We start from the raw sequence: 15,298 nt of genomic DNA, 5'->3' as shown, positions 1-15,298 counted from the left end.
ATGTTTTTCTGATATTTGGATCTCTGTTGTATCCGAGAATCTCATGTGCAATTTTATTTCACTCATTCTCACAATTATTTCGTGCGTTGTGCGAATTCGTTCAATCAGGGTTGAACGTGCTTCATTATAAACATTGGCATGCTTGAGCACTGGAAAAGTACGGAAATACAGCCAATAGTCAAAACACAAAATTTTGTAAAAAAGTATTAAATAACGAAAAGGTTATAAGGACATAAAAGGTGCACACTTATAAGATTTGTTAAGTGTAGTGGTTGAGGAAGACATTTCGGACTGACATTCTAGCTTTACTGGTTGAGGATAACATTTGGAACTGATATTCTAGCTTTACTGGTTGAGGAAGACATATGGGACTGATATTCTAGCTGTATTTGTTGAGGATGACATTTCGGATTGATATTCTAGCTATAGTGGTTGAGGAAGACATTTGGGACTGATATTCTAGCTGTACTGGTTGAGAATGACATTTCGGATTGACATTCTAGCTGTACTGGTTTAGGATGACTTTTCAGACTGACATTCCAGCTGTACTTGTTGAGGATGACATTTGGGACTGACATTCTAGCTTTACTGGTTGAGGAAGACATATGGGACTGACATTCTAGCTGTACTGGTTGAGTATGACATTCGAACTGACATTCTGTCTGTACTGCTTGAGGATGACATTTAGGACTGATATTCTAGCTTTACTGGTTGAGGAAGACATTTCGGACTGACATTCTAGTTGACTGGTTCTAGCTGGCGCTTGTTGCTGGGTCGGGTGGGGGCTGCGTTCATTAAACGCCGCCTTTCCTTGTCGATCTTGTTTATCATATTCTAGCTTTACTGGTTGAGGAAGACATTTCTGACTGACATTCTATTTGTACTGGTTGAGGAAGACATTTCTGACTGACATTATAGCTGTACTGGTTGAAGAAGACATTTCTGACTGACATTCTAGCTGTACTGGTTGAGGTAGATTTTCTAACTTACATTCAAGCTTTACTGGTTGAGGAAGACATTTCTGACTTATATTCTTGCTGTACTGGTTGAGTAAGACATTTCGGACTGAACTTTTGACTGTACTGGTTGAGGAAGACATTTTGAACTGACATTCACGCTGTACTGGTTGAGGATGACATTTCTGATTGACATTCTAGCTTCACCCGGTTGAGAAAGACATTTCTGACTGATATTCTAGCCGGTTGAGGAAGACATTTAGGACTGACATACTAGCTTTATTGGTTTAGGTTGACATTTGGGACTGATATTCTAGCTTTACTGGTTCAGGCAGACATATGGGACTGACATTCTAGCTGTATTTGTTGGGGATGACATTTCGGATTGACGTTCTAGCTGTAGTGTTTGAGGAAGACAATTCGGACTGACATTTTACCTGTACTGGTTGAGAATGACATTTCGGATTGACATTCTAGCTGTACTGGTTTAGGATGACATTTCAGACTGACATTCCAGCTTTACTGGTTGAGGAAGACATATGGGACTGACATTCTAGCTGTTCTGGTTGAGGATGACATTTCAGATTGACAGTCTAGTTTTACTGGTTGAGGAAGACATTCGGTCTGACATTTTAGCTGTAGTGGTTGAGGAAGACATTTCGGACTGACATTCTAGCTTTACTTGTTGAGGATTACATTTGGGACTGACATTCTAGCTGTGCCGGTTGAGGATGACATTTCGGACTGACATTCTAGCTTTACTGGTTGAGGATAACATTTGGAACTGATATTCTAGCTTTAATGGTTGAGGAAGACATATGGGACTGATATTCTAGCTGTATTTGTTGAGGATGACATTTCGGATTGATATTCTAGCTATAGTGGTTGAGGAAGACATTTGGGACTGATATTCTAGCTGTACTGGTTAAGAATGACATTTCGGATTGACATTCTAGCTGTACTGGTTTAGGATGACATTTCGGACTGACATTCCAGCTGTACTTGTTGAGGATGACATTTGGGAATGACATTCTATCTTTACTGGTTGAGAAAGACATATGGGACTGACATTCTAGCTGTACTGGTTGAGTATGACATTTCGAACTGACATTCTGTCTGTACTGCTTGAGGATGACATTTAGGACTGATATTCTAGCTTTACTGGTTGAGGAAGACATTTCGGACTGACATTCTAGTTGACTGGTTCTATCTGGCGCTTGTTGCTGGGTCGGGTGGGGGCTGCGTTCATTGAACGCCGCCTTTCCTTGTCGATCTTGTTTATCATGTTCTAGCTTTACTGGTTGAAGAAGACATTTCTGACTGACATTCTATTTGTACTGGTTGAGGAAGACATTTCTGACTGACATTATAGCTGTACTGGTTGAAGAAGACATTTCTGACTGACATTCTAGCTGTACTGGTTGAGGTAGATTTTCTAACTTACATTCAAGCTTTACTGGTTGAGGAAGACATTTCTGACTTATATTCTTGCTGTACTGGTTGAGTAAGACATTTCGGACTGAACTTTTGACTGTACTGGTTGAGAAAGACATTTTGAACTGACATTCACGCTGTACTGGTTGAGGAAGACATTTCTGATTGACATTCTAGCTTCACCCGGTTGAGAAAGACATTTCTGACTGATATTCTAGCCGGTTGAGGAAGACATTTAGGACTGACATACTAGCTTTAATGGTTTATGTTGACATTTGGGACTGATATTCTAGCTTTACTGGTTCAGGAAGACATATGGGACTGACATTCTAGCTGTATTTGTTGGGGATGACATTTCGGATTGACATTCTAGCTGTAGTGTTTGAGGAAGACATTTCGGACTGACATTTTACCTGTACTGGTTGAGAATGACATTTCGGATTGACATTCTATCTGTACTAGTTTAGGATGACATTTCAGACTGACATTCCAGCTTTACTGGTTGAGGAAGACATATGGGACTGACATTCTAGCTGTTCTGGTTGAGGATGACATTTCAGATTGACAGTCTAGTTTTACTGGTTGAGGAAGACATTCGGTCTGACATTTTAGCTGTAATGGTTGAGGAAGACATTTCGGACTGACATTCTAGCTTTACTTGTTGAGGATTACATTTGGGACTGACATTCTAGCTGTGCCGGTTGAGGAAGACATTTCGGACTGACATTCTAGCTTTACTGGTTGAGGATGACATTTGGGACTGACATTCACGCTGTACTGGTTGAGGAAGACATTTCTGATTGACATTCTAGCTTCACCCGGTTGAGAAATACATTTCTGACTGATATTCTAGCTGTATTGCTTGAAGAAGACATTATGGACTGACATTCTAGCTGTACTGGTTTAGGAAGATATTTCGATCAGACTGTTATTCTAGCTGTCCTGGTTGAAGAAGATATTTCGAATTGACATTTTAGCTTTACTGGATAAGGAAGACATTTCTGTACTGGTTGAAGAAGATATTTTGAACTGACATTCTACCTTTACTGGATAAGGAAGACATTTCTGACTGACATTCTAGCTGTAGTGGTTGAGGAAGACATTTCTGATTGACATTCTAGTTGTACTGGTTGAGGAAGACATTTTTGATTGAAATTCTAGCTTTTATGGTTCAGGAAAACATTTCGGACTGACATTCTAGCTGTACTGGTTGAAGAAGACATTTCGGACTGACATTCTAGCTGTACTGGTTGAGGAAGACATTTTGGACTGACATTCAAGCTGTAATAATTGAGGAAGATTTTCTGACTGACATTCAAGTTTCACTGTTTGAGGAAGACATTTCTGACTGACATTCTAGTTGTACTGGTTGAGGAAGACGTATGGGACTAATATTCTAGCTTTAATGGATGAGGAAGATATTTCTGACTGACATTCTAGCTTAAGTGGTTGAGGAAGACATTTCTGACTGACATTCTAGCTGTAATGGTTGAGGGAGACATTTCTGATTGACATTCTATCTGTACTGGTTGAGGAAGACATTTCTGATTGACATTCCAGCTTTAATGGTTGAGGAAGACATTTCTGACTGATATTCTAGCTTTACTTGTTGAGGATGACATTTGGAACTGACATTCTAGCTGTGCCGGTTGAGGAAGACATTTAGGACTGACATACTAGCTTTACTGGTTGAGGATGACATTTGGGACTGATATTCTAGCTGTAATAATTGAGGAAGATTTTCTGACTGACATTCAAGTTTCACTGTTTGAGGAAGACATTTCTGACTGACATTCTAGTTGTACTGGTTGAGGAAGACATATGGGACTAATATTCTAGCTTTAATGGATGAGGAAGATATTTCTGACTGACATTCTAGCTTAAGTGGTTGAGGAAGACATTTCTGACTGGCATTCTAGCTGTAATGGTTGAGGGAGACATTTCTGATTGACATTCTATCTGTACTGGTTGAGGAAGACATTTCTGATTGACATTCTAGCTTTAATGGTTGAGGAAGACATTTCTGACTGATATTCTAGCTTTATTTGTTGAGGATGACATTTGGAACTGACATTCTAGCTGTGCCGGTTGAGGAAGACATTTAGGACTGACATACTAGCTTAACTGGTTGAGGATGACATTTGGGACTGATATTCTAGCTTTACTGGTTGAGGAAGACATATGGGACTGACATTCTAGCTGTACTGGTTGAGAATGACATTTTGGATTGACATTCTAGCTGTACTGGTTTAGGAAGACGTATGGGACTGACATTATAGCTGTACTGGTTGAGAATGACATTTCAGATTGACAGTCTAGTTTTACTGGTTGAGGAAGACATTCGGTCTGACATTTTAGCTGTAGTGGTTGAGGAAGACATTTCGGACTGACCTTCTTGCTTTACTTGTTGAGGATGACATTTGGGACTGACATTCTAGCTGTGCCGGTTGAGGAAGACATTTCGGACTGACATTTTAGCTTTACTGGTTGATGATGACATTTGGGACTGATATTCTAGCTTTACTGGTTGAGGAAGACATATGGGACTGATATTCTAGCTGTATTTGTTGAGGATGACATTTGGGATTGATATTCTAGCTTTACTTGTTGAGGAAGACATTTTGGACTGACATTCTAGCTGTACTAGTTTAGGATGACATTTGGACTGACATTCCAGCTGTATTTGTTGAGGATGACATTTGGGACTGACATTCTAGCTGTACTGGTTGAGGAAGACATATGGGACTGACATTCTTGCTGTACTGGTTGAGGATGACATTTCAGATTGACAATCTAGCTGTACTGGTTGAGGAAGACATTCGGTCTGACATTTTAGCTGTAGTTTTTGAAGAAGACATTTCGAACTGACATTCTATCTGTACTGGTTGGGGAAAAGAATTTGGGACTGATTTCCTAGTTTACTGGTTGGGGTTTGAATTTGGGGACTGACTTTTCTAGTTTGTACTGGTTGAGGAAGAAAATTTTGGGAGACATTCTAGCTTGTACTGGTTGGGGAAAAGCCATTTGGGACTGACCCCCCCTTTTGCTTTTATTTCTTCAATGCAGATTTTAAAATAAAAAAAAATTTTAAAAAATTTTAGGGTTCCTGGAAAGTTACCTCACATGAGGGTTTTTGGTTATAATTAAGTGGGGCTTGAAATTCAAAACCTAAAACTTTTTAAGGCAAGTAAAACCATCACCCATTTTCAATATATAAAATATTTACATGGATTTGGTGACAGCTTTGTTTTTGATTTAAGAAAAATTTTTTTTAAATAACAACAAAAATTTTAAAGTTTTAAACTTTTTTGATCTTTCCAAACATTACAAGTTGTCTCATGGGTCAACCTGGTCAAATAACGAAAACATTTGAAGTCTGTTTCTTTTATTAATATCATTCAATAATTATAAATGGTGAGATAAACTGGCCAGCAGTTCTAATAATGATAATATTTAATACAATGAATATAAAACATGGCTGATGCTGTCTTTATCAAATGACTTTAAAATAATGGAAGACATCTTGGCTAGTCATAACCTTCATGTTACATGTTACATTATGTTCACATAACATTTGTTTGTGTCCAAACACCAGATTAGATCAGATTTATGTAACATTTAAAATAACTTGAAATCCTAACAATATAAAATGAAAGATCAAAGCAATTTCTTTTCAATTTCATTGAGGTTTTATATTTTTCTTTTTTTTTCCCAAATGATCCCATACATATGTAACTATGATGGCATCATAGAATACATATGAGACTGTAATGATATCATAGAATACATATGTAACTATAATGATATCATAGAATACATATGAGATTGTAATGATATCATAGAATACATATGTAACTATAATGTCATCGTAGAATATATATGTAACTATAATGACATCATAGAATACATATGTAACTATAAGGACATCATAGAATACATATGTAACTATAATGTCATCATAGAATATATATGTAACTATAATGATATCATAGAATACATATGTAACTAGATCTAAAATGATATCATAGAATGCATATGTAACTAGATCTATAATGATATCATACAATACATATGTAACTATAATGTCATCTTGAATATGTATGTAACTAAAATGACATCATAGAATACATATGTAACTATAATGACATCATAGAATATGTATGTAACTAAAATGACATCATAGAAAAATATGTAACTATAATGACATCATAGAATACATATGTAACTATAAGGATATCATAGAATACATATGCAACTATAATGTAATTATAGAATACATATGTAACTATAATGTCATCATAGAATATATATGTAACTATAATGACATCATAGAATACATATTTAACTATAAGGACATCATAGAAAACATATGTAACTTTAATGTCATCATAGAATATATATGTAACTAAAATGATATCATAGAATACATAATTATGTAATTAGATCTATAATGATATCATAGAATACATATGTAACTAGATCTATAATGATATCATAGAATACATAATATTATGTAACTAGATCTATAATGTCATCATAGAATATATATGTAACTATAATGACATCATAGAATACATATGTAACTATAATGACATCATAGAACACATATGTAACTATACTGACATCATAGAATACATATGTAACTATAATGACATCATAGAATACATATTTAACTATAAGGACATCATAGAAAACATATGTAACTTTAATGTCATCATTGAATATATATGTAACTAAAATGATATCATAGAATACATAATTATGTAACTAGATCTATAATGATATCATAGAATACATATGTAACTAGATCTATAATGATATCATAGAATACATTATGTAACTAGATCTATAATGTCATCATAGAATATATATGTAACTATAATGACATCATAGAATACATATGTAATTATGATGATATCATAGAATACATATGTAACTATACTGACATCATAGAATACATATGTAACTATAATGACATCATAGAATACATATGTAACTATAATGACATCATAGAATACATATGTAACTATAATGTCATCAAAGAATATATATGTAACTATAATGATATAATAGAATACATATGTAACTATAATGATATCATAGAATACATATGTAACTATACTGACATCATAGAATACATATGTAACTATAATGACATCATAGAATATATATGTAATTATAATGACGTCATAGATAAGATGAGCTTAACCCGATCAAAGGAACTTACAACAACAACAACAATATATTATACTAATTATAGAACTAAGAAAATGGTACATCTATACATGTATTTCATAATATATTCTGTGCCAAATGAGTTATCAAAAGTTATCTTCAACAATATTAATATATTATTTACAATGTTTGAACATCAATTTATATAATCATACATATATTACTAATATCATATAAATGAAGTCTACCAACCCAAATAGATTGCTGTTTTAACTTTCACAAAAGTCCAACATTTTAAACTCTGCAGCAGGAATATTCAAGATGGTTAAGTTTTTTATTTACAAAACAAATTGTTTTAAAATAGAGAGATGTCATCTAATGCAAACAAACAATATAAATGACAAGAATCTGGCATAAATTACATAATAACTAACTGAATTATAAATGTTATGTTTTGACAAAAATAAATATATCTGAAGAATTGGGAATATTGCCTGGGTTCAATCAAGCCACATTTAATAACTAAAACAGGAAAATGTTATGTATATTTAGAAATCCATTTCAAATTTAACAACACCAGCTTTCCTGACAAATCAGTAATTACAAGCATCAATTTAAAGCAACAACATTCTGATCAAATATTAAAAGATTAGTACAAAAAACAATAGCATAAAAATGTAAAAATTGGCATACTACATCTACATTTTATTATGTTTAGATGAATTCTTTAAAATATGCAAAAGAATAAACAAGAGGGACATGATGGCCCTGAAATTGCTCACCTGTATACAGACCCCTGGGTCAAGGCCAATTTTAAACCAGGGGCTTTTATTTGAACAAACTTGGTAGACACCCATTAGAAGATGTTTCATGATAAATATCTAAGCTTTAGCTCTTTGAAGATTTTTTAAGTTTTTACGATATACATCGGAGGGGCCAATTTTGACACCAGGGCTTTTATTGCAACAAACTTGGTAGACACTCACTAGAACATATTTCATGTTTAGTATCTAAACTCTAGTTCTTTGGGTTTTTTATAAGAAGATTTTTTAAGAATTTACTATACAAATATAAGGAAAATCAATGACCCCCAAGGCAAAGCCAATTTTAACCCAAGGGCCCTTATCTGAACAAACTTGGTAGACACCCATTTGAAGATGTTCCATGCTAAATATCTTAGCTCTAGCTCTTTGGGGTTTTTAAAAGAAGATTTTTTAAGGTTTTACTATATACATAAAGGGAAAAACAATGACCCCCTGGGGCGGGGCCGGGCCAATTTTTACCCCAGGGCTTTTATTTGAACAAACCTGGTAGACACCAACTAGAGGATGTTTTATGCTTAATATCTAAGCTCAAGCTATTTTGATTTTTTAAGTTTTTACTATATACAAGTAAGGAAAATCAATGACCACCGGGCAAATATTTAAGCTCTAGCTCTTTCAGTTTTCTAAAAGAAGATATTGTAAGTTTTTTTCTTTTGGTTGCCATGGAAACCAGAGTTCTGCTTGGGAACAATATTTAAAGTTGACTACCAAAGGAACATTCCTGTGAAGTTGGGATGAAATTGGCTTAGTGGTTTATGAGGAGATGTTGTTTACAGTAAAAGTGAATGGACAGACGGACACCGGATGAAAAGCGATCACAAAAACTTACCATGTCACTTTGTGACAGGTGAGCTAAAAAAGTTTAAAAGCTGACAGTGACTAGAGAGGCCATTAAGAATTATTTAGCTCAACCTTTTACCTCATATATACATGTTTTGACGGCTTTTCATCCCCCCCCCCCTCTTTTTTTAAGGCCTCAAATAGTGAAAAAATGCCTTATTTAGGCCCAAAACACTGTTTAACGTTTGAGAAATGTTGTTAAAAAAAGATCACTTTTTTGGAACCGCCCCCATCATAAAGGTACATCAAGGGGGTGCCAGAGGTAGGATATGCCCCCTTCATTTTGGGGGTTTGAAGGGGGCAATAGCCCCCCCCCCCCCCCCCGCCTAGAAAATTTTGGACTTGTGACTGGCTAAAAATGGCCTCAGGTTGATCTTAAGGTAATGTGTAACCAACGCTGAAAAGCCTTTTATTCTATCTCAATCCATTGAGAAGTTGCAGCACTTTGAAATCAGTTTGATGGTAAAAACAATGCAAAACAGTGAAAGGTTATTAACTAACTAAAACTCTTATAAATTTTAAGGTAAGATCCCACTAATGGGCATAATTATGAAATGTATTAACAACATAGGTCACTTATAGGCTTTAAAGTGCACCTGTATGCAATTTTAAACAAAGTTTACCGTAAAGTTTACCAGTTATGGACATTATTATGAACTTAATCTTGGTTATTAGAAGGGCTCTTTTTCAGAAAAGAAGAAACTCTAAACAATCTACGATATCTTACTTATGAAAAATATTTTCCCATATGAAACAAATAACATTCAGGTTACAATCCACAAAAGCAAAATGATTGTTTCAAGTCAAAATTTATAAATACATGTATGCACAAAAAAGTTACCCTACTCCATCCAATTTTAACACTTGTATGATCATTTTCCTACTTATTTAAAAAATCCATAAAATTACCAAATTGAGGGGCTGCTTTCAAACTTTCAAAAGTATATTGGTTGATCTTGTACAATATCAAATACTTTTACCGTGTATTTTTTATTTAATTAGACTGAAATATTAGGTACCATATTTTTTTTATTCAATTTAGCATTATTAAGCAAATACTAACCCACATCAATTATATAATTAAAATTAAAAACACTTTTTTTCTGTCCTAAATGGTTATAAGAGACACAGAAATAATGTTAAAATGAAAAAAGAGAGAAAAAATCAGTTGACACTCAATCTGAGGTTTGAACCCAGGCCCCCCCCCCCCCCCCTAGTTTCAATGCAGTTGACATTAATTCTAGCCTATTTGAATACCGTTCAATGCAGAGATAATTCATTAGGGGGATCTTAAATGTTAACAGATTACATCATTACATCATCACACAAATCACACAGTATCATTAAAGTTCCTCTTCACATTTTTTGTTTCATTTTTTAATTTACTCCACTTGGCTGGATTTTTCCTAAAGTACCAAACACCACCCACAACAAGGGCTAGTATAACCACAGCTGATATTGCCAGAGCAACAATCAAAATGGAATTACTATGTGACTTTGCAACATAAACACCGCCAGATGTCGCCTTAAATTTTGCTACATCACCATCCACTTCTGTGTCAATTTTTGTCCAAGTGCCAAAGTTGCTGTCGGAAGAAGTACGGTAGACAGCAACACGACTAGAATCAGAATCTATCTTTAAACTAATGTCCATATGTTTACCAGCACTGACCATACTGGACTGTGGATAGAGCACCAAAAAATCACTGACATAATCCTCGCCAGCCTGTTAAAAGAAAAAGAAAACTGTATATAATAAATTCAAGCTATGATAAAACTGTTAATTTACTTTTACTGCATGTATTTTGAATTGATAAAATCACAATCTACCTTGCCTGTTTAGAAAATAAACATTATGAAAGAATTTTATGACAATTTTACTTATAAATTCTCCATATATGTTGAGATTATTGGCTTTGAAGCAACATCATTATTTTCTTTACCTATATCAATTATAACAGTAAAGGTAATATGTATATCCAACAAGCACACAATACTGTAAATAACAATATACCAGTAGCGAAACAATTTATCAAAGTACCTTTAAAACTTTTCCAGCCACCCTAACCTTGTCATGACCTTGACTTCGGGGCCAGACTTCAAGTCTCATCATATGAAGACTTCCAAAAACTCCTTGTTCTACATGTACAGTGCCCGCACTTGAAATACAGATACAATACTAATGTATATATCTGTATATATATATACATATAGAAATAAACATATATATATAATATATGTTAAAAGAAAAAGAAAACTGTATATAATATATTCAGGCTATGATAAAACTGTTTACTGCAATCAATATATATATATATATTTCATGCAGTCATATATACAGATACAATACTTTTATACATATAGATACATTACTAATATATATATACAGATACAATACTATTATACATATAGATACATTACTAATATATATATACAGATACAATACTATTATACATATAGATACATTACTAAAATATATATATACAGATACAGTACTATTATACATATAGATACATTACTAATATATATATATATATACAGATACAATACTATTATACATATAGATACATTACTAATATATATATACAGATACAATACTATTATACATACAGATACATTACTAATATATATATATATATATACAGATACAATACTATTATACATATAGATACATTACTAATATATATATATATATACAGATACAATACTATTATACATATAGATACATTACTATATATATATATATATATATATATATACAGATACAATACTATTATACATATAGATACATTACTAATATATATATACATATACAATACAGTGAAACTTCTGAAAACCAAACACCTCTGGGACTAGCCCAAAAAGTTCGGAATTTGGAAGTTTCTGGAATTCAGGAGTTCGGAATTACATGAACAAGTAGAAAGACTAAACAAATGTTTAAGAGGACATGAAGAAAAATATATGAAGGTGATCAAATTCATAAAATGGCAAAATTATAGGACTTTAAAAAAAGTTTATTAAATACCTTTGTAATCTATAACTGAATTTGTTGATACAACAGCATAATGTTAAATATCACAATTTATCCTTTAGTATATTTCATGTAGTACCAGCTATTAATCTTTAATCTTTGTACTTCTTAGTCTTTTAATTTTCACACTTCACCATAATCAAGTGTTTGACATGCTGGACAGTTTATGATTCTATTAGGTGTCAAGATAAATGGTTATACATGTAATTGCTAATTGGAAGATACCAAGAAGTATCATATTCCTTCATTCACACCTTTTCATTTCCAGATTTTGGAAGTAAATTTGAATTGATGTAACTCAAATTTTACCAGAAAATGGTTCGGAATTCAGAATTTAGAAGTTCCGTAATTCAGAGGGTTTAATTATATAGAAAACAGAAGGAGAAATTTCGGGACCCTGAAATATGTTCGGATTTTAGAAGTTCAGGAATTAGGAAGTTACACTGTACTATATATATATATATCAATCCCAGGAAAATGAAATTATAACAAGAGCCACTGTCAAGCGGGGCGCAACGCTCAACATTTTTACTTTTTCTTAAAGCAGACAAATAAACGTTTATAAACAAATCTGACAGAAAAAAGCTAAGTTTTTCTTTTTTTTAAATTTCAATAGGTCTGTCTAGTCACACTAGTTTGGTCCAAATATGAATCCTTTCCATAAATAAATGACAATGTTAAGAAAATATAATTTAAATTCAATCATTTGACAGTCAAGGTCACTTAAAGGTCAAGGTTATATGTAAATTGTTAAATATGTTTGTTTAGTAGCAAGTCTTGTTTTATCCATGCTTAAATCAAATCCTTACATAAATTACAAAATTATGACAATTTAACACAAAATTCAATAATTTGACCTTGATGGTCAAGGTCATTTAAAGGTCAAGGTCAGTTCAACTTTTCAGAAGGTCTTGTCCAAAATGTTGTTTTGTTTAAGAATCAAGATAATACATTCATTAATAATTACCAAGTTACAGTCAATTAAAGCAAAAATCAGTGAAAATTCAATAATTTGACCTTCAAGGTCAATGTCATAAAAGAGCCAAGGTCAATTTGAATATGATATACATGAAGGTCTTATCCTAAAAATTGTTCTGTTATAATATGAAGTCAATCATTTCAAAAATAACAACACTGATATAACTGTAACAATACCTCTATTTTAAAATAAGTTGAGCTAAAAATTGCTTTAAATATTATGAATAAGATTAAAACTCACTTATTTGGCAGAACTACATTCCCACCAAAATACCCAAGAGTCGATTCTGTGAATGCCATACTGGTTACCATAATTCTTCCCTTCTGATCCCTGTTTGTAAAATCATTATTTCTTGTGCTGACATAATGATATGTTCCTAATTGAGTCACCTTTTTTGGTCCAAGGTCAAAGTATGGTGATGCTTCATTCAAGTCTGGGTCAAGATTTTCGTTTCCTAAAATCATAAGAAAATTTGGACTACATAAATCTGTGAAGGAATTCCAGTTATTTTTTGTGTGTGTTTTTTCACTTTTAATTAGTAACTTAGTATAACAAGAGGGCCATGATGGCCCTGGGGTCGCTCACCTGTACATAGGTATGTACATGTTTCATGCTATATATCTTAGCTCTAGCTCTTTGGGTTCTTTAAAAGAAGATTTTTAAGTTTTTAATTACTATAATTATGCAATATAGGGAAAATCAATGACCCCCTAGGGCGGGGCCAATTTTGACCCAAGGGCTTTTATTTGAACAAATTTGGTAAACATCCATTAGAACATGTTTCATGCTAAATATCTTAGCTCTAGCTCTTTGGGTTCTTTAATAGAAGATTTTTAAGATTTTACTCTATGTATATAGGGAAAATCAATGACCCCTGGGACGGGGCCAATTTTGACCCCAGGGCTTTTATTTGAACAAATTTGGTAGACACCCATTAGAAGATGTGTCATGCTAAATATCTTAGCTCTAGCTCTTTGGGTTCTTTAAAAGAAGATTTTTCAAAGTTTTTACTATATGCATATAGGGAAAATCAAAGACCCCCTGGGGCGGGGCCAATTTTGACCCCAGGGCTTTTATTTGAACAATCTTGGTAGACACCCATTAGAACATGTTTCATGCTAAATATCTTAGCTCTAGCTCTTTGGGTTCTTTAAAAGATTTTTTTTAAAGTTTTTACTATATGCATATAGGGAAAATCAATGACCCCCTGGGGCGGGGCCAATTTTGACCCCAGGGCTTTTATTTGAACAAACTTGGTAGACACTGATTTGAAGATGTTTCCTGCTAAATATCTTAGCTCTAGCTCTTTGGGTTCTTTTAGAGAATTTTTTTTAAAGTTTTTACTATATGCATATAGGGAAAATCAATGACCCCCTGGGGCTGGGCCAATTTTGACCCCAGGGCTTTTATTTGAACAAACTTGGTAGACATCCATTAGAACATGTTTCATGCCAAATATCTAAGCTCTAGCTCTTTGGGTTTTTTAGAAGAAGATTTTTTTAAGTTTTTACTATAAGTATATAGGGAAAATCAATGACCCTTTGAACAACTTTGTTAGGCTTCTACAGAACACTGTGAAGTTCTCATTATGATCTGCCTATGGTTTAGTGGAGATGCCATTTTGTGCACGAACGGATGACGGATCGACAGAGGAGGTACGAGTATCTGTAATGCCAGAGTAGTTTGCCTGTGAAGGCTAAAAGATTTTCTATTTTTATTGGTGCCAGTGAATCGGAACGTGCCATGATGTGCACAACTAGATGTACTGATACTCACTTACAAGTTGACTGAAAATCCAAACTCAGTAGTTCACTTGAAGGGCAATATTAATCTGAAGGGCCTGTCACAAAAACATGACGTTTCACAAACAACTATGATTTCCTGAACTTGTTTGTGCAGCATTAAGTTCACAGCTAAACCGACCATTTGCCTGACTGTAACCAGACAAATCTTTATTTATATAGCACATATTTTTTTCCAAACAAACTTGAGAGACATGCCAGTCAACTTCAACTTGATCACTCTAGTTAAGTTTGGTTGAGAATCACAGTTTTTGCTG

General features: G+C 33.5%; 1 protein-coding gene across 1 annotated transcript in view; it reads right to left on the bottom strand.

Annotated features, from left to right (window-relative positions):
* Positions 1-5,758: 5,758 nt before the first annotated feature.
* Positions 5,759-15,298, bottom strand: part of LOC132736690 (protein DD3-3-like) — a 30,933-nt gene continuing 21,393 nt past the window's right edge. Inside the window, exons 12-14 of the mRNA XM_060723880.1 lie at positions 13,480-13,693; positions 11,271-11,388; positions 5,759-10,955 (exon numbers count right to left, since the gene is read on the bottom strand). Coding sequence (XP_060579863.1) covers positions 10,560-10,955; positions 11,271-11,388; positions 13,480-13,693 — 728 coding nt within the window. The 3' untranslated portion in view covers positions 5,759-10,559. The remainder of the gene's footprint in view (positions 10,956-11,270; positions 11,389-13,479; positions 13,694-15,298) is intronic.

Source organism: Ruditapes philippinarum, unplaced genomic scaffold (genome assembly GCF_026571515.1).
Source record: "Ruditapes philippinarum isolate M1 unplaced genomic scaffold, ASM2657151v2 ctg384_1_1_1_1, whole genome shotgun sequence".
In the NCBI taxonomy this organism is placed as follows: Eukaryota; Metazoa; Mollusca; class Bivalvia; order Venerida; family Veneridae; genus Ruditapes; species Ruditapes philippinarum.
This window is presented reverse-complemented; position numbering and strand designations above follow the sequence as displayed.